The sequence below is a fragment of the Heloderma suspectum genome, chromosome 1, assembly GCF_057233095.1.
Source record: "Heloderma suspectum isolate Gila_16-S chromosome 1, 16-S_ref, whole genome shotgun sequence".
In the NCBI taxonomy this organism is placed as follows: domain Eukaryota; kingdom Metazoa; phylum Chordata; class Lepidosauria; order Squamata; family Helodermatidae; genus Heloderma; species Heloderma suspectum.
In genome coordinates this window covers 71,543,538-71,568,423 of record NC_139458.1, presented here as the reverse complement: position 1 = coordinate 71,568,423, position 24,886 = coordinate 71,543,538, and the positions used below count along the sequence as shown (strand labels likewise).

At 44.0% G+C, this 24,886-nt stretch overlaps 1 protein-coding gene across 1 annotated transcript in view; it reads left to right on the top strand.

Moving 5' to 3' along the window:
* Positions 1 to 24,886, top strand: part of SPTBN5 (spectrin beta, non-erythrocytic 5) — a 176,165-nt gene that overhangs the window by 141,631 nt on the left and 9,648 nt on the right. Inside the window, exons 58-71 of the mRNA XM_084846925.1 lie at positions 1,166 to 1,378; positions 3,291 to 3,487; positions 5,978 to 6,182; positions 6,790 to 6,984; positions 7,529 to 7,684; positions 9,547 to 9,768; positions 10,021 to 10,124; positions 10,740 to 10,929; positions 16,904 to 17,080; positions 17,931 to 18,035; positions 19,965 to 20,543; positions 22,240 to 22,311; positions 23,063 to 23,149; positions 24,077 to 24,168. Coding sequence (XP_084703051.1) covers positions 1,166 to 1,378; positions 3,291 to 3,487; positions 5,978 to 6,182; positions 6,790 to 6,984; positions 7,529 to 7,684; positions 9,547 to 9,768; positions 10,021 to 10,124; positions 10,740 to 10,929; positions 16,904 to 17,080; positions 17,931 to 18,035; positions 19,965 to 20,543; positions 22,240 to 22,311; positions 23,063 to 23,149; positions 24,077 to 24,168 — 2,594 coding nt within the window. The remainder of the gene's footprint in view (positions 1 to 1,165; positions 1,379 to 3,290; positions 3,488 to 5,977; positions 6,183 to 6,789; positions 6,985 to 7,528; positions 7,685 to 9,546; positions 9,769 to 10,020; positions 10,125 to 10,739; positions 10,930 to 16,903; positions 17,081 to 17,930; positions 18,036 to 19,964; positions 20,544 to 22,239; positions 22,312 to 23,062; positions 23,150 to 24,076; positions 24,169 to 24,886) is intronic.

Here is a 24,886-nt window from a genome sequence, read left to right as displayed (position 1 = left end):
CATCCGGCTGCTGGGCAGCCCTGCAGGGACACAAATGGCGGCTGTCGTAGCCGCCGCCATTTGCATCCCTGTATTGAGCCGTGATAGGCTACGTAAATATTTACGTAGCCTATCACGGCAGGGGGAAAAAACCCAGCGTACACAAATGGCTACCACCATTTGCGTATGCTGGGTTTTTTTCCCCCCTGCTGTGATCGGCTACGTAAGTATTTACATAGCCTATCATGGCGGGGGGGGAAATCCCCCCCCCCGCTGTGATAGGCTATGTAAATACTTACGTAGCCTATCACAGCCTCCGCAGGGACGCAAATGGCATCCCTGCGTTAGCCGTGATAGGCTACGTAAGTATTTACGTAGCCTATCATGGCTAGGAAGAGGAGGAAGCGAATGGCAGCCAGGACAGCCGCCATTCGCAAAGCAGTGTGGACGGGAGCAGGTAAATGCTCCGTTTCGCACGCCTTTCGTAGGGTGGGGGCGGCGGGGACTTCGTCCCGCGCGCCTTTTGTGGGTTGGGAGGTGGGGGCTTCGTTCTGCGATGGATTTCGGCGGGCCAAATGCACTGGCATTCAGCCCCACTGAGATCCATCGCGGAATTCTCTGACATCCCTAGGGTTCAGAGGAGGGCAACAAAGATAATCAGGGGACTGAAAACAAAGCCCTATGAAGAGAGACTGAAAGAACTGGGCATGTTTAGCCTTGAGAAGAGAAGACTGAGGAAAGACATGATAGCGCTCTTCAAGTACTTGAAAGGTTGTCACAGAGAGGAAGGCCAGGACCTCTTCTCCATCATCCCAGAGTGCAGACAGGACACGGAATAATGGGCTGAAGTGACAGGAAGCCAGATTCCGGCTGAACATCAGGAAAAACTTCCTGACTGTTTGAGCAATACGACAATGGAACCAATTACCTGGGGAGGTGGTGGGCTCTCCCACACTGGAGGCATTCAAGACGAGGTTGGACAGCCATCTGTCAGGGATGCTCTGACTTGGATTCCTGCATTGAGCAGGGGGTTGGACCCGATGGTCTTGTAGGCCCCTTCCAACCCTACTATTCTGATTCTATGTTTCTAGGTTGAGAAATAGATGGATAAAATGCTTTTGTTTTTAAAACATGTTTTGTCTGGTTGTGGGGGGTATTTTGTTGTTGGTGTATTGGTACTTACCAGAATTTAGAGAATGAGATTAGCAGCCATGATGCTTTAACTAAAGCGGTGATCAGCACTGGGCAGAAGCTGGTGAGTGGAGGACACACCGCCTCACAGGATATCATGGAGCATGTGAAAAAGCTGGAGGTTTCCCTAGCAAACCTGAAGGGTGAGGCTCAGGAGAGAAGGAAGAGGCTCATACAATCTTACGAAGCTCAGCGTTTACTCACTGAGGTAAGACAAGCTCATGTTCCATTTACATGGCTTGGATCCAGAGATGTCTTGCATGAGCGGAAGGGCGCTTGCCCTTGCACAAGGCAGCTCTGCCAATTTCCCTGTTCCACTGCAGCCCCCTGCACTCCATCACAGAAAGTCCCCTAAACCTCAGGAGAGGCGTTTGGGGACCACAGAGGACTGTAGTGGGGAGGAACAGCCAGGAAACCCCTGTGTAACATGCGGTGTTCTGCATCCCCATCTCTGGATCCATCCCCGTATATCTGAAGGATCAAAAGCATTTTTTAAAAAAAAATCTTAGTAAATAAATGGTTAGGATGTGAAGGGAACTTTGTACTTAATTCAGCCTTTTTCAACCTGGCACCTTCCAGGTGTGTTGGACTGCAACTTCCATAATTCCCAGTTTTGAAATGTTCTCGCCAGGAAGGGTCACCTGATGCTAGATGCCAATTTATTTATTTTTTTCGGCACCAGGTGAAGACTTTTATCTTTTTATCTGCCCAGGCTTTTTAGAACTTTCAGACTTTTAATGGCACAATCCTATGCATGTTTAGACAGAAAAGGTCCTACAACTCCCAGCAGGCTGGTTGGGGAATGCTGGGAGTTGTAGGAACTTTTCCTGCCTAAACATGCATAAGACTGTGCCCTTATTCTATCTTTTTCTTCCCCCTCCGCCCAACATTTTGTTTCTCTGCTGGTTCTAAGCATTTTTATTTGATTTATTGTTTGTTGTTTTAAATTGTCTAAGCTGCTCTGGAAGTCTTTGCATGGAAGAATAGGATATTAAATCCTTGTAATAAAATAACACCACTTGTCCCATTTCCCTGTCCAAAATAATACCCCACCCCACCCCCCGCAGAAATTAGCCATGGAGAGGGGGGGAGGTGAGGAAACAAGTACCAAAAACTAGTATCAGCTTCTGGATGGGGAGTGGAGGGTGGTTTGGATTCAGGCTGTGGCACAGGGATGGGGAGGTTCAAGCTCCCCTCCCTAGTGCTGCAAATATAATCCAAATCTCTCTCTCTCTCTCTCTCCTCTCTCTCTCATGCACAAGTGCACACACACACAAACACACACACGCACAAACACAAACATACACACAGAGAGACACACACCCTGCAGCTGCTTTTTCATGAAAGAAACAGATACTGAGTGATCAGTTTGCGGACCTCCCTCATTGTATCTAGTTTGGCCCTTAGGGGGACTAGAGATTTCTAAGAGGGAATTTGCACCATCTTCACCAGACTATAATTCCCAGGATTCTTTGGGGGAATCTATGATTGCTAATGTGGAAACTTATAAAACTTAGTAGTGTAGATATACCACCTCCCCTGTCTCATCAGGCAATTTAGCCTAGGCATGTTGGATAAATCCATTTGCGGGATGGAGTTTGATAAGTTGTCCTAAGTTCAGTCCCACAGACTTCATTTTGGATCCCACTGCAGTGAGTCGGGCCAGTTCATGGATTTTCTGGGAATATTGTGTACTTTTTTATTTGGAAGGTTTTGCAATTTGCACAGCTTTCTGAGCAAACTGTGCAAATTACAGCCACATTTATGCATGTTACGGCCAAATTTGCACAAAATATGGCTGTATTTGCACAAATTATAGAAATTGCAGCCAAATTTACACAATGTGTGCGAATTCAGCTGTACTTTGCACAGATTCAGCTGTACTTTGCACAAATTGCGTAAACATTAAAAAATGTGTTAAAAGGTTCCGGAGTTTGGGCAACAGCCCATGGCTCAGCTTGCAAATGTAGTACACATCCCAGAACTCCTTTAAGCCAAAAAAGAACCAGATTTCCCAGTGATGGACATCCCTAATATAGTGTTAGCGAGATCTGTTCCAGCGGAACAGTAGGTAAGGACCTGTTCTGCATACAATTCAATCATCATTGCATTTCTTCCAGCTTTTGGAAATGGAATCCTGGATGGCAGAGAGGGGGCTTCTCCTGGAAATTCCAGATTATGGAAAGAATGAAGAATCCACTCAAGCACTGCTTCGTAAAGTGGAAGCTGCCAAGCTGGACCTAGGTGGATTCAAGCTCCGAATTGAGAAGCTGAGGGAAACTGAAACCTATTTCCTGACCGCTGACAACCCAGATAGGTAGGCGAGCGGAAAAGAGACTGTGGATCCTTGTCAACTAGAAACTCTTAAGGGTGAGCCAAGCTGGTAACCAGGCTGGGTAGTCTCAGGGCTTCTTCAGACATAACTTCAGTGACTCGCTCCTGAGTACCAACATGCTGACTGCATGAGTGGTAAAGAAGTTTGGCTCCCTGAAAATCACATGAATTACAAAAGCATAGAAGCGGGCCTGCTGTTCCTGAGCCTGAGCCAGCTGTTGGTTCTGGGTGGCAGATCTCAAAGGAGCCATGAAGTTTTTCCCCCTGCATTAGCTTTGCATAATGGTTTGCATGTGCTGATCATCAGCTGTCTCCATTGTACTGGGTGGGAACCCCGATCCCGGCTGCACCCTCTGTGTTTATCAAAGTGCGCACAGAAGCAGCTCTGGATCACAAGGCCTGACTCGCTTCGTACTCGGTGATGCAGCTGGGTCACTTTTTATATCCTGGACTTCATAGTCTTATGACTTCAGTTGTGAAGCACACAACAAACATTTCTCTTCCCCCCCCTTCTAACCACCTTTCTGTGCCTTACAACTGTTTCTACATTTCTCATACATTACAACGTTTGTCAGCTCTGATTTAAAAAAAATACCCTGAGCACGTGCAGTACGCAGTTGAAATTCACTTAAATCATAGCACCATCAGAACTACAGGAATACAACAGAGTTTGCTTTGCTTTGCCCTTATAACTTGGTGCTCCCTGAGTGGTCATTTGGGCGGGGGGGGGGGGCCTCAGCTGCAGCACCCTGGACTTTCGCCCCAAGGTCCAGCCCTAGCTGCACCACTGTCCGTACCAGCTGTGTCTATCCGGGGGGGGAGGCAGCGGCTCCAATGTCAGTGAGGCGGTAAATCCACTCCAGGTTTCAGTCAGAACCAGTCAGAACTCTAAAGGAGCTATCCAAGAGATGCTGAACCTATTTTGGGGGTTGGGTTCAGCACAATAGATAGTTCCTTTAGAGTTCTGACTAAAACCCAGAGCGGATTCACCACCCCACTGACATCGGAGCCAACAGCCTCCACTGGTGGTGACTGTATTCCCTGTCACTTTTAGAAGAGAGAAAATCCACACATGCAATTTCTCTTTTTCATAAAATACTGTAATAATGAAGAAAACTATGCAAGCCCTGATCTTTTTGGAATATGATCACTTTTTATATATATAATTCATTCATTTGCAAATACTGGCACTTGGGTGACAATATCCTTCTGTATCTGAAAAATACATGTTGATCTCTGCCATGGCTCTGCAAACAGTCCTTTTAGGTCTTCATTGTCTCCAATAAGTTTTCTTAAGATGCCATATTAATTATTTATTCATTCATTCATTCATTCTTTCATTTCATTTCTATACCGCCCAATAGCCGAAGCTCTCTGGGCGGTTCACAAAAACTAAAACCAAACAGCACACAATAAAACAATTTAAAATATATAGAACATTAAAACCACAATATAACAATACAACCACAATAAAACCTAGCAGCAGTGCAGGAGTTTAAAATACGAATTATGGTACTTCAGCAGCCTGTGTGCACCTTGCAAGGGATTCTGGGAACTCATGCCTCTCAGTTTGCACAGTGAACTGAATTCCTCCCATTGCTGTCCAGGCCTAAATCTTGCTGAAATTGTTGAGATTTAAGACCACCAGCCTTCTCTTGATGATCAAAATGGCTGAACCAATACAGAAGAGGTTTATTGTGGGCTGCAAAAGATCAATTTTGTCTTGTGGTGAATGGCCCATTTTCCATGAGTAGGATGCCATCATAGGCACAGAAAAAGTGTCTGGCTTGGCCAAGGTGGTGGTATACACTAGCCTTTAAGCATATATGAAATACACAGGATTACAATATGAATGAATGAAGGACCTGCATTAATTTTGCAAAGCATCCCTCTGCCAGGCATATATACTACTGATACAGATGTACACAGGAACCAGGGCTCACAGGGACACAGCCCTAGCATGTTTTTTTTTTAATCAGCAGGAACATTGATGACATCTGCCACCACCACCCACTTCTCAGACTTCACTGTTCCATCCAAGCTTAGTTGTAGACCTCACAGTAGCTGGCGTGAAGTGACTTTTCTCAGTAACAGTATATTATTCCCTGTTGTGATGCAATGTCTTTTGGGGTGGCTTGGCTTTGAATGGGAAATTAAGAACCTTTAACTTTATAAAAGACCTGCTTCTGGAGAAGATGAAAACTGCTAGAACTGGTTTGTTGATGTGGATCAATAGAGCTGCTTGCATTTTTGGACTCTCTGTTGGGGGCAGGCATAGGGTGTGTCATGATGAGCACCTGCACTTCCAAATTTACCACTACACCACTGGACATATGTATTATAAAGCTTTAGATAAGGACTGTTATGTTTACTAGTACAGACATGGGCTCTGTTAGTGAAAGATGCTGGGTATAATGTTACTGACTAAAATAAGTTTGGAAGTTTTCTAAAGCTATTAACTTTTTTTTAACAGCTCAACTATCCTTCCAAAGCTCAATGCTGTTCTACAAGAATATCTCTCTCTCCAACAGAGAGCCGAGTCCCAAAGAAAAGGTCTGCAGGAGCAATCTCAATTGCATCAATTTGAGAGGGAAACCCAGTTGGTGGTTGCCTGGCTTTTGAGCAAACAGAGCATGGCCGAATCAGAGAACTATGGTCAGGATTTGGAGAATGTTGAGGTACAACAGATTTTATCCCTTGTAGAACAGGAAGACCTTTACTAGACTGTTTTATAGCTTCTGATATTATTGGACCAGAGACAGCTGAGCTGGATAACATAAGTTTGTCATTCTCAGAAACTCTGCAGAGTAACTTTAACACAAGGGATGGGGAACATATGGCTCTCCAGATGTTGTTGGACTGTAACTCTCATCAGCCCTAGCCAGAATAGCCGATAGTGATGGATGATGGGAATTGCAGTCCAACAACATCTGGAGGGTCACATTTTCCCCATTCCTGTTTTAATAATTCTGAACAATAATGGGCTAAACAATTTTATTTTTTATTTTTTACTGTCCCCAAACTCTGAATAAGCACAAAACATTCACGCATACACCCTTTTCTATCCTCTTGGGCAAGAGTTCCTGGAGATTCCAACAGCCAGGATTAAAACTGTTTTCATTCGTGGTGCACAACTTTATTTTTTAATTCGGGTGGCTTTACAAGCTCCTGTTCCCCACTCTTTAATATTATATCAAGACTAATGTGCTGATAAGAAGTGGAGGCTTCTTTTGGTATTAGAGCTTCTGAATAACTTGTAACAACTTTTTTTCCCCTAACCTACAGGTTCTGGAGAAAAGGTTTGAAGATTTTATAAACGAGGTAAAATCTCTAGGCTATGCCAAAGTTCTCCTTATAAATGACTTTGCATCTCACCTCAAGAGTGCAAGCCACAGCCAAATAAATGACATCCAGAAAAACGCCCAGCAGGTCAATCTCACATGGGAGAGACTGCAGCAAACCATCCAGACAAGGGCAGAGGTAAGGTCCTAAGCTTCCTGGTGTCCTGATCAGTTCATTAGGGCAATGCCACTGCTGTTAGTGAAATAAGTTGATTATATTCTGTGAGCTGGCCTGGTTCACACAGTCAAAAATTGTCTTGAAAAGTTGATCTACATAATCCTATCCCCATGTACAGTATCACACATAGAAATGTATCATGCACACATGCTGTACTGTGACGATTCCCGTAATCATGTCAGCTCCAAACAGTGCAGCCGCAACTGCAATTAGTCATGTGTGTCATGACTGGTGCATGCAATACATTTTTCCTGTGGCATGGGATGGACTGCTTAGTAAAAGAAGCTACTTTTTGATGGTGTGAACTTTCATGTACAAAACTGATCCAGAGACAGCCGTAGCTTTCATATGCTAAGATATTTAGAGCACAATTTAAGGTTGCACAAGGCATAGTATTTTAGCAGCGTGGGTCAGTATTCCCATCTTCGATTTTGCTGTGCCTCAAGCTTGCTGCTAAAGTGTGACAGTAAGGATGAGCATGCTGGCATATCTTCTCTTCCATCAGAATCTCAGAGCAGCTCGTCAGGTTCATCAGTATGATCATGACGTGGATGACCTGAAAGGGTGGATGCAGGAGAAAGAGGCTGTTGTGGATAGAGATGATTGTGGCTACGACCTGCCAGGTGTGCAGTTGCTCCTCAGCCAACATGAAGGAGTTGAGGTGAGTGGAAATTATCACCTTGAAATAATTACATGATGAATAAAAACAAAAAGATCCCACATTTTACTTTGCACAGGCTCCAACAGTGCTCTTGTTGTTCACTGCCTTACAGAAACATGTACACATGTACCCTTACAGAAAACACTTAACTTCACATTCAGATAGGTATTTCAGCTTTCAGACCATCTAAAAGGAGAGTTCAAGGCTGAGATGTCCCCTCACCCCACGTCCGGCTTGCCTGGCCGTGGGGGGGGGATGTTGCGGGTAGGGGGGGAAGGGTGGGACAAGATCGAGGGCCATTCGCCCTCGCTGCTGACGTCCAGGTGGGGTGGGGGCTGAGCTGGCCGATATTTAGGCCTCCCCGCCCCCTTTCCTCATTCATTCTGGCTCTTCCGGTTCCGGGTGGGCACTCCACTGGGGGAGAGGACAGGTGAGCATTCGTGGGCACCGTTTCAGGTGACTGGTAAGGCCCGAGGCTCTCGGCTCCGGGTTTTGTGGCCCGAGTTGGGAGATAAGGCTTACCTTTGAGGCTGACCCTCCTCACCCACTCGGGTTCCGTGGCTCAAGGGGTGGTGACAGGGGAAGGTCTCCCAGCCCAGAATTGGGTGGATCGATCTGCAGGGTGGCTACAGTAGATGCCATGCCTCAGACGACGAATGCCTCACTCTATACCTGTCATGATTACTTGTTTTCTATGTGCCCGCCGGTGCTTCCTTCGCAGATTGTAATATGTCAATAAATGTGGCCCCGTTTTATCCCAACTCTATTTGTGTTGTCTCGTCATTTCTCCCCCCTATGCACCCACAAGTCCCCTCACCCCACGTCCGGCTTGCCTGGCCGTGGGGGGGGGATGTTGCGGGTGGGGGGGAAGGGCGGGACAAGATCGAGGGCCATTCGCCCTCGCTCCTGACATCCAGGTGGGGTGGTGGCTGAGCTGGCCGATATTTAGGCCTCCCCGCCCCCTTTCCTCATTCATTCTGGCTCTTCTGGCTCCCTCCCTCCCACCCAACATGCAGTGTGGGTTGTACTGGTTGCCCTATTGGGGGCCGAGTAGGAATTTTTGCTCTTAGCCAGATTGGCCGGGCTATGGGTTTCTTGCCTACTTCATACTGCTGGTGGGATAGGGAGTAATGTAGGCTAATTGGTATCATCTGATTGCTATTTTTATCCGGTCACATAACTGTACTGGCGGTTCCGGGTGGGCACTCCACTGGGGGAGAGGACAGGTGAGCATTCGTGGGCACCGTTTCAGGTGACTGGTAAGGCCCGAGGCTCTCGGCTCCGGGTTTTGTGGCCCCGAGTTGGGAGATAAGACTTACCTTTGAGGCTGACCCTCCTCACCCACTCAGGTTCCGTGGCTTGAGGGGTGGTGACAGAGGAAGGTCTCCCAGCCCAGAATTGGGTGGATCGATCTGCAGGGTGGCTACAGTAGACGCCATGCCTCAGACGACGAATGCCTCACTCTATACCTGTCATGATTACTTGTTTTCTATGTGCCCGCTGGTGCTTCCTTCGCAGATTGTAATATGTCAATAAATGTGGCCCCGTTTTATCCCAACTCTGTTTGTGTTGTCTCGTCATTTCTCCCCTCTATGCACCTGCAACTGTCTAGAAGTCATGTCCTCTCTCCTAAATGCAATTCCTCTTAAGCCCAGATGTGTATGGGAGATAGTTGTGGGATGGTTGGGTAATGCACACATACTCAGAGGCACCTCTGTAGCTGACAACAGGGAGGTAAATGCAAATTAAGAAACAACTTGACTCAACGTAGTAAAAGACTCAGATGTGATTGCATTAAAAGGGAACAATAGCAATTCAATGTTTACCGACTCCTTCATTCAGTTTTCCTTTCTGTGTTCCAGAGGGAACTAGCAGCCATCTCCAAAGAACTGGAAAGGATCAGAGGAAGGGCCTGGCATCTTGGCCACCTGTACCCTCAGGCCAGGGACAACATGATGAACAGACTTTCAGAGGTGGATGAGTGTTGGGAGAAACTGGACAGGAAGTCTGTGGAGAGAAAGCAGAAGTTGCAGCAGGCAGAAAGAGTCCAGCTCTACTTCAATGACTGCAGAGAGCTAATGTGCGTGTGCACTAGGAGTAGAATCTTCCTCTCTTCCTTTTCCAGTATGAAGGTCCTTGAATAAATAAAGCCATCAAGGTGGAACCTTGGCACTAGGGATGTTGCGAGAGCCCATGGGGGTGGGGAGTTGAATCCAACAGACTCCCCCTCGCCTGCCCTCCCAGACCCCACTTGCCCACCCTCCCGTCCAGTACACAACATTACCTATCCAGAAGTGCCCAAGCTGCCATTCTTGCACACAATGTTGGCTCACTAGGGAGGACAGGTGGCCTTGTGGATTCATCGGGAGCTTGTGCAGTGCCGTGAGCAGGGGTGGGCAGGGGCAGCAGCTCAGCGAGTGCCCGACAAAGCCAGGCACAGGTGAGTCCATCCAACTCTACTAGGCATGTTAAAATCAGTGGCTATGTTCCAATTTACTTCAGTGGGACCACTATATGAGCCGTATTATGCAGATGTATTGATGCACATGAGTACAATTCAGTGCAATCATTTGTGTGTTTTTAGCCTGGTTTGCATATAATGACAATGCAGAGTATGGGTTGAGTATGGCTTGTTGTTGAATCATGGGTTGTTGTTACATGCAAACCCTGCACTATGGTTTAACTATGGGTTATTAACCACGAACAACCCAGGAAGAGAGAACCCATGTTTGTTGTTGGATTGTGAACCCTGCATTGTTTGCAGTTAACAGCCCATAGTTAAATCATAGTGCAGGGTTTGCATAATGACAACCCATTATTCAATGACAATTCATACTCAACCCATACTCTGGGTTGTTGATACATGTAAACCAGGTCAATGTTTTGATACAGCTATGAATTATTAAACTATTAAACTATTATTAGGTAGTTAAAATATAAACCTTTGCAAACCGCCCAAGAGCTTTGGCTATGGGGTGGTATAGAAATATAATAATAACAACAACTATTATTATTACATATTGTTCATTGCCTCCCTTTTGATTGACTCCTTTAGGGCCTGGGCCAAGGAGATGCATGCCTTGATTATATCCGAGGAGTTGGCAAGTGATCTTCTTGGTGCTGAGCTGCTTATTAAACGCCATGAGGAGAACAGGCATGATCTAGAGAAGCAGTGGCTGAAATATGAAGATTTGGAGCAAGCTGGAAATAGCCTAGTGAAGAGCGGGCACTTTATGTCTATGGAGGTAAGTTACTGATGGGTTAGATGTTTTTGCATCAACTTAGCAAGAGGAAATTAATTGGAAACAGCAACTTTGACCACATTATGCATGCTCTGGATCTTCATAACACTCTGTCTCTTAATTGGTTAGGAGCAGAATGTAGGATCAAACTTCCTATCCTACAGTCTTCTCCCCAAAACAAGTTCTCTCCACCCCTCATCTAGGTACCAAGCAGAGCCTGACCTATTTAGCTTCAGCAGGATTGCTACATTATGTACCTTCATAATGCCCTGGAAGTAGGGAACCACAAATTCTGGCTGTCCTGAGGTAGTTCCGGCTTGGAACTAGGGAGGGATTCCATGCAAGGTATAAACAAGCCCCTGCCTCCATCCTCCAGCTTGAAGGCACCTGGTTGGAAAAAATAAAGGTTGGAAAAAATAAAAAATATATTTTGGAGAAAAATAATAACTTTAAAGTGGTGTACTCCCCCCACATACATGTAACCTCCCACACCTGGCAAAAAAGTTGTCTTATGCACAACTGGTTTCAGTTTGACTTTAGAAATCTATATGGCCAAGTTTGGATGATGACATCTCAGCTTAATAAGCTGGGATATAAATGAGCTTTTGGTTGCACATGCAGCCCCTTTGTGGAGTTGTTGTCCAGCATATCTGGAGGGCACAAGGTTGGGGGAGTCTGCTGTATTTACACCTGTAGACAAGACAGAGGTGCTGTTAGTCCATAGAAAGCCTGGCTCGGGGACTAGGGTTCAACCAGTTCTGGATGGGGTCATGCTCCCCCTGAAAGTTGGGGTTCATAGCTTGGGAGTGTTCCTCGATCCTAAGTTGTCCCTGGATCTTCAAGTGGCAGTGGTGGTGAGGAGCACATTTGCACATTTGCACAACTCCATCTGGTGCACCAGCTGCAGCCATGCCTGAGTTAGTCTGATCTGGCAACAGTTATACATGCCATGTTTACATTACAGTTAGACTATTGTAACGTGCTCTATGTGGGTCTACCCTTGAGGTTTTTCTAGAAGGTTCAACTGGTGGGAAATGCAGCAGCTAGCCTGCTAACCAGCGCACAGTGTCATGATCATATCACCCCAATACTGAAAGATCTGCACTGTTACCAATTGTTTTCCGGGCTCAATTCAAGGTGTTGATTTTAACCTTTAAAGCTCTAAACGGCTTAGGGCCTGGCTAAATGAGGGACCACCAATCTTGGCATGAACCCTGCTCAGTTATTAAGATCAGCAGGAGAGGGCTTTTTGAAGACACCCTCAGTTGCAGAGGCTTGTTCTACTGTGTTGTGTCTAAACTCTGAACACACTCTCTGTGGAGTTGCAACTGCTCCCCACTCTCTCTGCATTCAGGAAATGGGTCAAGACATATATTTTTAACTTGGCTTTTTAAATTGTTCTTATGGTTTTTGTGGCTTTTTAACATTGTCATTAATGTTTCACGAAGTTTTATTTGGTAATTATTTTTATGTTCTGAACTGTTAGCAAACCATCTTGGTTAATTTCAGAAAGGCAGTATAGAAATGCAATATATACATTAAATATGCCCACACCTTAAATCAGCTGCCCCCAACCTGGTGCCCTCCAGATGTCTTGAACTACAATTCCCATAATTTTAACAGTGGGGATGATGGGAGTTGCTGTCCAACACATCTGGAGGGCACCAGGTTGGCCCCACTCAGCCATGGAAGCTCACTGGGTGATTTGGGCCAGTCACAGACTCTCAGCCCAACCTACCTCACAGGGTTGTTGTTGTGGGGATAAAATGGAGAGGAGAGGATTATGTATGCAGTCTTGGGTCCTTGGAGGAAAAAAGGAGGGATAGAAATGCAGTAAATAAATAAATAAATACCCAGGATAGGGCCTTGTACAATGGTGTCAAAGCTTATTCTCGTCTGTAAAAGCCAGTGTGGTGTAGTGGCAAGAGAGTCGGACTGGGAGCTGGGAGATCTGGGTTCTAGTCCCCACTCGGCCATGGAAGCTCACTGGGTGACTTTGAGCCAGTCACAGACTCTCAGCCCAACCTACCTCACAGGGTTGTTGTTGTGAGGATAAAATGGAGAGGAGGAGGATAATGTAAGCCGCCTTGGGTTCTTTGTAAGAGGAAAAAAGGCGGGGTATAAATGAAATAAATAAATAAATAAATATAATCTGTATGGGAAAATAAGAGACCAGTGCAGCGGAGGGTGGTCGCTCTGCTGTCAGTGGGGCTGTGAATCTGCTCTGGGTTTCAGTCAGAACTCTAAAGGAGCTATCCAGGGTTCTGAACCCGATTCCCAAAATAGGTTCAGCACCTTTAGAGTTCTGGCTGGTTCTGACTGAAACCCAGAGTGGATTCACAGCCCCACTGCCGTTGGAGCCACCAGCCCCCAATGGACCAGTGTTTTGAAAGGAAAATTATTCTGAATGGCTGAAGCCGAATGGCTGAACTTGCTGCACTCTGAGCCCTGCTCCCCAAACCTGACCTTGAAACTGTCTCCTAAAATCACCACATCACCTATTGACATATTGTTGCTCTTGTGCTTTATTTATGATGTGCGTGTACATACGTTGGATTCAGCATCCTCAGCCGCATGACATGGGAGAGCCAAGTTCATGTTTCGTCTCAGCCACAAGGTGTTGCCTCCTTTGGGGGGTTATTGTGAGGATAAAATATGGCTGTGGCATGTAAGGCACCCTCAGTACTGAGGTGAGCCTTCAAAAAGAAATGTAAAAAGAAATGGATACATCTTAGACCTTGTGATCTAAAAAAGCACGCCCTGTGTTTGGTAAAGTGCAACACGATACAGAACCAACAGGTCAAGCGTAAGGTCCTTGAGGGCTTCACCTAACATGTGGTCCTTCACAGACTATTATGAAAGGGGGAAGAGGAGAGAGATTCATTCGAAAAGCTCCCCATAGTCTTGACATCTATGTAACTTCATACGCTGACCTTTACAATGACACTCAGCTTGCCCCATGTGTGATTTGTAAGGAGGTCTGGAGATGACGGAGGTTAAAGCATCTTCAGAATTCGTTAAAAGATCTTGTTGCTGCTGTGAACTCCACTTTGTTTACTTCCTATATCTTTTTTTTTATGAAGATATTAAAAATAAATACTGCTTGCAAGGCAGATGAAAAGATGGATTTGTCTTGTCTGATAAGCACCCAATTTGCTAACCTAGAACAGCCTTAGGAGTGCTTCCAGATAAGGCTTTTATTGTGCAATCACCTTGATTCATTCATGAAATTTTATGGAGAGTCCAGAGAGGACAGTGCCTTCCATTTTTAACACTCCAATTTTTTCCCACCACAGCTTCCGTCTTTTTTCTTACCACAGTCCGTTAAGAAGGGAAAGACAGAATAGCTGTTCAATGTCTTTTGATGGTAGCCCTAGGAACTGCCCATCTGGAAAAACTCGAAGACATACATTCTCTGTAAATAAGGTCATGTGGGCAGCATGTGTACAGATGTTTGTTTGGGGGATTGATGGTGTGTTCACCAGATCCATGCAGTTTCATACACTGAAGCAATATATCTATGGTGGAAATTTATTATGTGTGAAGTTGCCTAAAGGCTGTTTTCTTTTTCTAGCCATATAAAGGTACTTTGAAGTGAGTGAAAAACAGCATAGTTTTTAATCAAAAGCAACAGAGTTCCCTGAAGACTAACAAACACATGAGTGTTTTTCTAGGCTAGAGCCTTCTTCATCAGGTACATAGAAAAGCTGGTACATTATTGGTAAACTTCCAACATTGCAGGCTATTTCATGCATTCAGTGAAGGAGGCTCAAGCTAATGAAAACTTAAGCCACTATAAATGTGTTTAGTCTTTACAGTGCCTTGAGGCTGCAGTCCTGTACACACATACCTGGGAGTAAGGCCCATTAAACTCAATGGGGCTTACTTCTGAGTAGACATGTATCATATTGCACTGTAAGATTGTTGATTCTGTTGCAAAAACCTTTATATGACTCCTCTTCTTGAATCCATTCCAATTTTTAACTGAATCATTTTCCCACATGAACTGTAGCAATCTAGAAAGTCCAATATGTATATGATAAGGACACAGGGCTTTCTGAGCGGTGGCACCATTGTTGTGGAACAACTTCCCTAAGAGACTCACCATGCCTCCTTATGGCTTACTTTTAGTGTGCTTTTGTTAAGAACTATTTATTCATTCAGATATTTTAACTGGAACATTTTGTTTGACATTTTATCTTTCCACTGTCATAGAATCATAGGGGGCCATTTAGGCCATCGAGTCCAACCCCCTGCTCAGTACAGGAATCCAGTTTAAAGCATCCCTGACAGGTGGCTGTCCAGTTTCTGCATGAACACTTCCAGCGATGGAGAGCCCACCACCTCCCTAGGCAGCTGGTTCCATTGTCTGACTACTCTGACTATTAGGAAGCTTTTCCTGATGTTCAGCTGAAATCCTTCCTGTAACTTAAGCCTGATTGGTTGGTTGGTTGGTTGGTTGATTACATTTCTATACCACCCAATAGCCAAAGCTCTCTGGGCGGTTAACAAAGATTTAAAAAATTTAAAATACAGTATACAGAAATTAAAATCCATTTGCACAAAAACACACACAAACAGACAATATACACAAGAGAACATAAATATCTAAAACAACTTCAAACAAGCAATCTCAAGCAAACAACCATACTTCGTGTCCTACAGTCTTGGATGATAGAGAGCAGGTTGCAGCCCTCTTCTGTGTGACAACCCTTTAGGTACTTGAAAGGTGTTTTCATATCCCTCCTTAGTCTTTTCTTCTCAAAGCTAAACATAACCACTTCCTTCCTTCACTCTTTTCTCATAGGACTTAGTTTCTAGTCCCTGATCATCTTTGTTGCCCTCCTCTGAATTTGTTCTAATTTGTCTGAATCCTTCTTAAAGGGTGGTGTCCAGAACTGAACACAGTATTCAAAGTGGGGTCTGACCAGCACAAAGCAGAGTAGAACTATTACTTCCTGTGATTTAGAAACTATACTTCTATTAATGCAGCCTAAAATTGCATTTGCCTTTTTTGCAGCTACATCACCTGCTGACTCGTGTTCAGCTTGTGATCACCTACAACTCCAAGATCCTTTTCATATGTCCTACTGTCATGCCAGGTATCCGCCATCTTATACCTGTGCATTTCATTTCTCTTTCCTAAATGAAGAACGTTGCACTTGTTTCTGTTAAATTTCATTCTGTTATGTTCTGTCCAGGTTTCTAACCTATCTAGATCATTTTGAATTTTGTTTCGGTCTTCTAAGGTAACCCACCCAATTTTTGTGTCGTCTGCAAATCCCATCTCTTCCTTCAGGTCATTCATAAAAATGTCAAGGAGTACAGGGTCCAATACCAAACCCTGTGGCACCTCCTTTGATACCTCTCTCCAGTTTGACAAGGAACCCTTGACGAGCGCTCTTCGACTGTGGTTCTCCTGGCAGCTGTGGCTGCATCTAGTAGGAGTGCCATCCAGCCCACACTTAACTGGCTTGCTAATCAGAATATCATGGGGCACTTTGTCAAATATATCTTGCTGAAGTCAAGATATATTACGTCCACAGCATTTCAACAATCCACAAACAGCATTTACCCAATCGAAAAATGAAATAAGATTAACCTGGTAGGAGTTGTTCTTGACAAATCCATTCTGGCTTCCAGTGATCACTGCATTAGTGTCAAGGTGCTTGCAGATTGAGCACCTTTTGATCTGCTCTGCTGATATTTGGGGTGGGTGGGGGTTGTTTGTTTATTGCTTTAATTTTTATTTTTATTGTACTGTGGGTGCCTTTTGATAGAAAGGTGGTTAATAAATCTTATAAATAAATAACATTACTCTGCAAAATATAGACTCAAACTTCCAGGAATAGAATGGCCCCAAGAGGTTTTCTAGAGAGAGGTCACAAATTCAATCTACGTAGTGAATGCCAAATGAAATGCTCATGTGTCTTTTTTTCTGCTCCTTTAATTTAAATCTCGGAATTTGTTTCTATAGATTGAAGAGAAACTCTACGAGGTATTGGAGCTGATGAAAAAGGTGAGGGAATGCTGGGACATGAAGAAGGATTTGTATGAGGAAAACTGGGAGATCCAGTTACTACGAAGGGAGCTGGACCTTGCTGAAGTTTGGCTGGCTTCCAAGGAGGGAGTTCTCTTGGATCCAAGCTATGGGGTGAGTAAAGACAGCATAAAATTCAAAGCCAAAACTCTTGTCTACATAAGCAGTCTGCTTGGCCTAGCAATTGCCTTGGACCACGCTGTATCTCCTACAGCATGAGCAAACATCAAAACCCACCTTAGTAATATATCGTCATATATCACACAGGATTGCAGCTAACTCATATGTTGCCTGGTACTTAATACAATTGGCATAAATCTGTTGTGTGGGGGCCTAAAGATATGTGACATGGGGCTGGGGGGGGGACAATAGTAATTGGCATTGCATTGCACAGGGATGGGAAGTTTAAGCCTTCCCTCCCCAGCCATGATCTCAGTAAAATAAAATCACCTCCATGCAGCAATTAGCATTAGAAAAAATACCTCCCGCTTCTGACAACAGGAGGCTTTTCCTTACGCTGTTAGCTGTGTGTGTGTTGTGGGACAGGGTTACTAAATCCGTGGCTGGGAAGGAAGGCTTAAACCTCCCCCCATAACCCTCCCATAACCCGTGCGCTGCAGTTCTGATGACAACTGTCTCCCCCATGTACCTGTTATTTATTTATTTGCAAACCATATGGTTGCTGTTCACATAATTGGTGTCCTGTGTAGGTAGGCCCTGTGCTTATAGACAAATCAGAACTAAATCTTCCTGTCACACTGCATGAACAAGAGCGCAAATATTGTTGCCTCCCTACTGTTCAAGATCAAGATGCAGCCCTTTAAAGAGGAGATGTAACCTGTCACACAAGCCTCATAGCTTCATAGCTAATCCCTTATGAAAAATCTCAGCGTCTTCAGATTTCTTTTTCTCTCTCATGGCATTTCTGTGTTAAGTGATTGTCTCTACTGACTTGCTTCCCCAGCACTCTGTCTCTGATGTTGAGCACCTATTGAAGAAACATCAAGACTTTGAAAAAATGCTAGAGGTGCAGGAGGAGAAGTTCGCACAGCTGAATAGAAAGACAAAGGTGACATGAAAAAAGCTGATGAAGGCTTGTTGGAGCAGGCTGTGTTGATACACAAAGACAAGCACTCTCTCATTACCTTTCCCAACACTTAGTGGGCACATACGATTTCATAGTTCAGCTTCTGGTTAAGCTGGCAAGTAATTCAAACACAGTCTGCTTCTTACACTGTGGCTCTCGCTCTCTCTTTGTGGCTATTTACACACTAGTATTTGTAATAGTACCCCTCTTACATTTTAAGAGAAAAACAGTTTCCAGAGCTGGTGGATGGATTTAGAGCATAGAAATCATGAGAAAGGAGGAGGAGGTCCTTTAAACTTTTCTTAACCACAGTAGCCCCCTTCATGCATTCATTGTGTGAAGGGGAATCATGCATGGAGTGGTGCTTTTTGCCCTGCCCTCAGGGTGTGGATATTTGCATGGAAAAGCCTATGTGCATAGAGGTTAACGTTTGTGGGCTTTCTCTGAAGATGTCCATGCCTTGCTTATAGATTTCAGGGTCAGGACTGACATGTGAGGTACGCAGCCCCATAGCCCCGTTCTACATGTGATCCCCCTTTTTTACAATGCATGTTTGAAGGTGGCAAATATTCCATATATGTGTATTAATTCAGGGAGGGGGGTGGCAGGGGGAAGCAACTTGATGGGATTTTGAGTCTTCTCTGCTCTGAATTCCTACTTCCCAGTGTTTTGTCTATTCATGCATTCATTCATTCATTCATTTTTTACAACATTTGTATACCGCTCCCCATCCAAACATGTTCTGGAGCAGTGAACACAAGAAGTACAATAGTAAAAGAAATTTACTATTAAAGGAAATCCTCGCTGAGGAACTGTTCTACACATTAGTTCCTCAGATAATAGTCCTGTGTAAGCTCTAATTATCGCAAGGCAAGGTAGTTTCCTTGAGAGAGCTGAAAATTCTCATACTGCATATTATATCGGGGCAGCAGTTTCACGGGCTCCAGGAGCCCATCTCAACCCCACAGGACCCCCTGGGGGGCGCACCACCACTACATGCTGCTAAATCACGGTGGTGGCAGCAGCAAAACAACCTGTGCTTTACCACCGAATTTCAGTGGCAAGCCATGACAGTGGCCTGAAAAGGCCAAATCTAGCTTTAAAACAAGGTGCGTGGCAAACCACCAGTTCCTTGGCTGTTGCTGCAGCAGCAGCAGATTGGAGGCAGCAGGGGTCACACTTAAGGCCAGAGGAAAGCATGCGTGTTCCCTACACCTGGATTAAATTAACAGTCCTTGTGTCTGTGGAACTTGTTCTCATTCAGGAAGCATCCCACAGCCTGATTCAAAATGAGCTAGTTCACTCCATGGAAGACTAAGTGGCACTGCTGTTCCTCGTTGCCGATGGACTGACTGACTTCTGAAAGTCTTTGTTGTCCTAACTGTTAAAACGCCATCACAAATCATCATGTGCCGAAGTTAATTTGCTTCTTGGTTGTGCTGGACTTGATTTATGCTCTTCTGTCCTGCAATGAGTGTGAATGCCCTCGATTGCCTATTTAGGCTGAAGAAAAGAATCCTACGGGGAGAGTACTTTATGCTGAATTAAGTGAAGTCATGGTCTCTTGCTAAGAGATAAATAAAGAGATCCACTGCCTCTCCCCCAGTTCCTTCATCTTGGTGCAAGTGGCCAAAGTGGTATAAGGGAGAGACAATCGAGAGAAACAGGCTCATGAGCTGTCTCATTCTCTTTTACCATCAGAGGGACAGGGGGCAGGGACACACATGCAGTGATGATCCTTGCCCTCTGGCTACACACACTTCCAAGGGATGGGAGAGTCCACGCTTAAAGACCAATATATAGTTTCACTTAATCGTTCGTAGTACACATGTAATATGGATGGGAAAGCTGTTCTGTGTTCATTTGTTTCACAGCTCCTTTCAACTTGTGTAAACATTTTGTTCATTTCAGAGGGAATTGAAACTACTGAAACAAATCGATATGGAGGAGGATGAGCAAAGAGAGAGAGGGAAATTGATCAAGGTCCCCTCTCTAAGGAGAAGACACTCAGACAGAAGAGCAGCACACACAAGACCACTAGAGCCCAAGAAAATGCAACAAGTACCTCCTATGTCATCGATGGCCACTTTGAAGGCTCCCCTGCAACACACTGTCTCCCTTCCACAAAAATCCAAAGAGGGTTCACACCAATTTGGTCTTGGAGAAGACCTGATGTTGGCCAACCCCAATAATGTTAATGCTCCGCCTGCACCAAAGGTGCTTGGCCTACAGGATTCAGCTCTGGAAACCCAGAACTCTTTGCTTTCTTCGTTGCCCTCTAACCTAAAAATCCAGCAAGCTGACAGTGACTTGTTACAACCACATGCTAGTAATTTCAAACTGCCAACTGAGAAAAACATTACTGATACCTCCCTTTCTAATGTGGAAACCAAAGGAGTGAACGCTATGCCTGGCAGAGGATTGTTTGACCCTTCCCCAACTTTACTACACTCTGATTTACTTCCTGAGAGATCAGAAACTGCTTCTCTGGTAAGTTATCTTCATATGATTCCACAGAAGCCCTTCTCTGAATAAAAGCTACAGAAATCCACAACCTTTATTTATATATTACACATTATTTATATGTATTACAATTTCAAAATTCACTAAACATATAGAATATCATACAATCAGGATGAGTGACAGTTAAGTTTATTGGTCAGTCTATCCTTTCTAGCAAAGGGTGAATCTGGCATTCAGATTTTTAAATCTCAAGTTCTTTCTCTCCCAAATATGAAGAATATTGCAAACTTTGGTAAATTCCGACCAGAAACAAACTGAAATGAAATTCTCACCTATCTGCACCAGCCAAATTCAATAGGTACAGCTATTCCCCACATAGAGAGGATCATGATGTATTTGCCTGCCATATAGCTATTGAAGAGGAGCAGCCTGTCAGAAAAAACGAGGTGGAAGCCCTAATTAAGCACTACTGTGGTTGAATACGAAGGGCCGCGGTGGCTTAGTGGTTAAGACGCTGAACTGCAGACTGGAAGGTCGGCAGGACAACAGTTCGAGACCCGAGTGCTGCGTGACGGAGTGAGCTCCCGTCTTCAGTCCCAGCTTCTGCCAACCTAGCAGTTCGAAAGCAAGAAATTGCAAGTAGATAAATAGGTACCGCCTCGGCAGGAAAGGTAACAGCATTCCGTGCAACTCGGTGTTCAGTCATGCCGGCCACATGACCACGGAAGCGTCTTTGGACAGCACTGGCTCTTCGGCTTAGAAACGGGGATGAGCACTGCACCCTAGAGTCAGACACAACTGGTTGGGGACACCTTTACCTTTACCTTTATGGTTGAATACACAGGAATTCATAGCCAGAGGGATTAAGAGCTAAACCCTCAAAATCCTCAGCCAGGGCGGATGAATCTATCCACTTCAGTTTCTTCCACATTCATTTTTTTAATGTTAAATTATTTTTCTCCCAGACATGGAGAACTTTGTGAATTTTGGTAAATTCTTATCACAACCAAACTGAAATGAAATTTTCACACATCCCTAGTCATTTAGCATATATATAGGGACTAACATACAGCAAATGTTGCAATCTACTTTTCTTGACAAAAGTTTTATGTCTTCAATCCACAGTTCCTTTCCCTTTAATGCTTGATTGAAGTGTCTGTGCAAAGTACTTCACTGTCTAGTCATAAGTCTCTGGCATGTAGGATCGCTTGAGCAATTCACCGTTTGTGAACTCCAATGCAAACTGACCTGATCTGCAATTCTTGGACTAATATGAGGATCAGAACTTAGTTATTTTGCACTTCCTGAATATTCTGACGTCGTTCTTGGCTCAAAAAAACCATCAAAATGCATCTTGAAATGCACATTTAGAGCAAAAATATATTTAGAAATATGTATTATGAGAGAAAACATATTTAAAATATATATTGAAATAGTTATTTAACTGTGAAATTTAATGTGAAAGTGGGACTGAATGGACTTATGAGTGAACAACACATGTGAATGTGACACAGACTGAAAATAGAACGATTCGTCCGTTCCTACATTCATGTATGCAGCGGGGTAAAAGCATAGCTGTTTCAAAGTGAAGGGATAAACCCCCTGTACTCTTGAAGAGCTGCTACATTTGTAACATACAGCGCTTAATCTTAACTGTGACCTTATCAACTGCTGTGCCCAAGAAGCTAGTTTAAGCTCTCTGCAAGGACCTTGTGCATTTCAGGTTTCTGCAGATCACCAGAGCATGGAGGGATTCCTAGAAAAGAGGGACCAGATCCTTCCAGGAAGGAAACAGGTAAGTGCTAGTTAGACTACTCATGGTATGGAAGGGAAGAGCAGATGGGACATAAGCAGTATGGGCTCAGCAAAGGTAGATCATGTTAAATAATTCCTGTTTTGAGAAGATGATAAGAGGGATGCTGTGAAAGATAAATCAGGGAAATAATTCTTGCATCAATTCAAGAGGAATTGCTCTTGCTGATCCCCATACATCTGCTCCTTATTTGTTCTATCCATCTTCTACCCAGACTTTTCACCCCCATTTCCTCCTCTTTGCTGCAACCTAACTAGCCCCTTCATGCTTTTTTTAAAAAATGATTCATATTTTTTACACCCATAAAGCTATTTGCAAAGCAAAAATACTGAGGCATCCATTTGGTTTTGTTCACTTACTTACATGTTTCATATTGATATATTATAAAGCTCAAAGACTAAAATATTTTAAGTATTAATGTATTTGCCAATCTTACTTTGGCCCATGTTACTGATCTTATGTTTATTACTTTGTGGAGAAGCTGAGCATTTCCAAGGAGCTCTGTCTGTTATGTTTAGCTCAGTTCTTGCAAAGCTTATCCCAGTTATCCTACCATCCAAAAGCATTGTTCAGGAAAGGGAAGTAAAGATCAAATCACTGTATGACTCATTAGATGAATGTAATCAGGATACAAGTAAAGTACAAGTTAACAAATAATTCCATGTAACAGGGAGACTATCTACTCCAAATGTTAAATTGATAGACCATTCATTTGGTTTTATATTTTTTGTAGCCAAAGACAAGGGCTTGGAACACTTATTATGTTATACTTGGAAGACAAAAACTTGACTTCTACAGTAATGAAAAGGAAGCATCCCAGGTAGTTTGTTTTTATGAACCTTCGGCTCTTCTTAAAGGATGCATTATAATTTCTACCCTCACTGAAAAGCCAATTTCTTTGAAAAGAAATATTGAACATTAAAAGTCTGCTTTGTGGGTGAGGTAGACTTTGGTGTGTTATCTGGTCAAAACTTGCAATTGGATAGATGAATATGTCTTAAGATACCAAGATTCAGAAATTCATCATAAACAAAAAAACCTCCTGGATTGTGCCGGCAACACAGAGTTAAGCTGTAGGTAATGGACATGCTTTAAGACAAGGCAGGTCCAGTAAGGTTTTAGTCATCATGCTGGGGCATTTGTTAGAATAGTGCAGGGAAAAACAGGTCTAGAGCACTGTTTTTCAAACTTCCTGCCTTGAAGGTTTCCTTCCATATCAATTTGTTTGCCCAAGGCACCCCTTTGGGCTACAGGGGATTCATGGTATATTCCGGGGTGCACTCTCAGTTTACCTGAAGCACTAGCCACTAGCCTGCTGTGTCTCAGTGTCACTCATACGTGCTGGGAACGGGCCCTAGAATGGACCCAGCATTCCCCTACTGCTGCACATTCCAGAGGAGAACTGAGAGCAATGAACAAACTGTTCTTTAAGGAAGCTTGTCCACCGTTACTGATGTTCTCATTGAGGATCCCCTAATAACCTTCCAAGTAACCCTAGGGTTTTCCTGGTCTGGAGCAGGGGTTGGGCAACTTGTGGCCCTGCATATGTTTTGGCCTACAGCTCTCATCATCCCTCACCATTGGCTATGTTGGCTAGAACTGATGGGAATTGTAGGCCAAAATATCTGGAGGGCCGCAAGTTGCCCACCCCTGGTCTAGAGGATACAAGTGGGGAAGAGCCTGAATCTGAAAGATGGGACTGAAACCCTTTGGTTATCATCTCTTCTGTTTTTTCTTCTTTTATCAGAACACAACTCCAGTCTTGTCAGTCAGCACTGCTGGAGCCTTGTGTGAGAGGCTGGCAAACTATTCTAGGAAAGCACACGCTTTCAGCTTCAGGTAAATCATATTGGTGACAATGCAAGCAAACTGTGAGAGACATGTTTTACTTTTGTTTGTTATTCTAAGTTTTGCTCAGGATGTCACCAGGGGTGCATAGATCCAGAGTAATTTTGTGGAACTGGATGCCACCATCTTCATCATCACTAAAACTGCAACATCCGTTTTGCAATCAGTGTACATATGAAACAAAATCAAAACAGTCATGGCCATGTATTGATTCTGAAATAGGGATGTGTCACTTCAAAGTGACGCTAAAGTAAAACTTCTCTGGCTGTTCCCCAACATCGCATACTCCATTGTCTCACAACTATGCTAGGCCACTGCAGGAGAGTTCTCTCACAGTGTAGAAAGGTGAAAGCAGTATCAGTTCTGTAATTCACCCAAAAGCATGCATTTTTAATTTATTCTTGCATTCATTCATTCATTCATTCAATCAATCAATTTAAGTCTGTCCTGCCTTTCCACTAAAACAGTGCTCAAGGAGGCTAGCAATAGAATACAATTAAAAGCAAAATTATCTCCAAAGACTAAATGAAGTTTCATTGTTATTGGCAGAAGGAGGTAGACACTGGTTTTGAATTACAACTAGGCCCGGTTTTTATTTCAATACGCAGTTCATCTGAGATCAGCAAATGGGGAAGGGGGACTCTTCTTTTGTCCCAGTAAAAATGAAAATTAGTGGCTTTATTATATTGTTATGTGGTGGTCTTTTTGT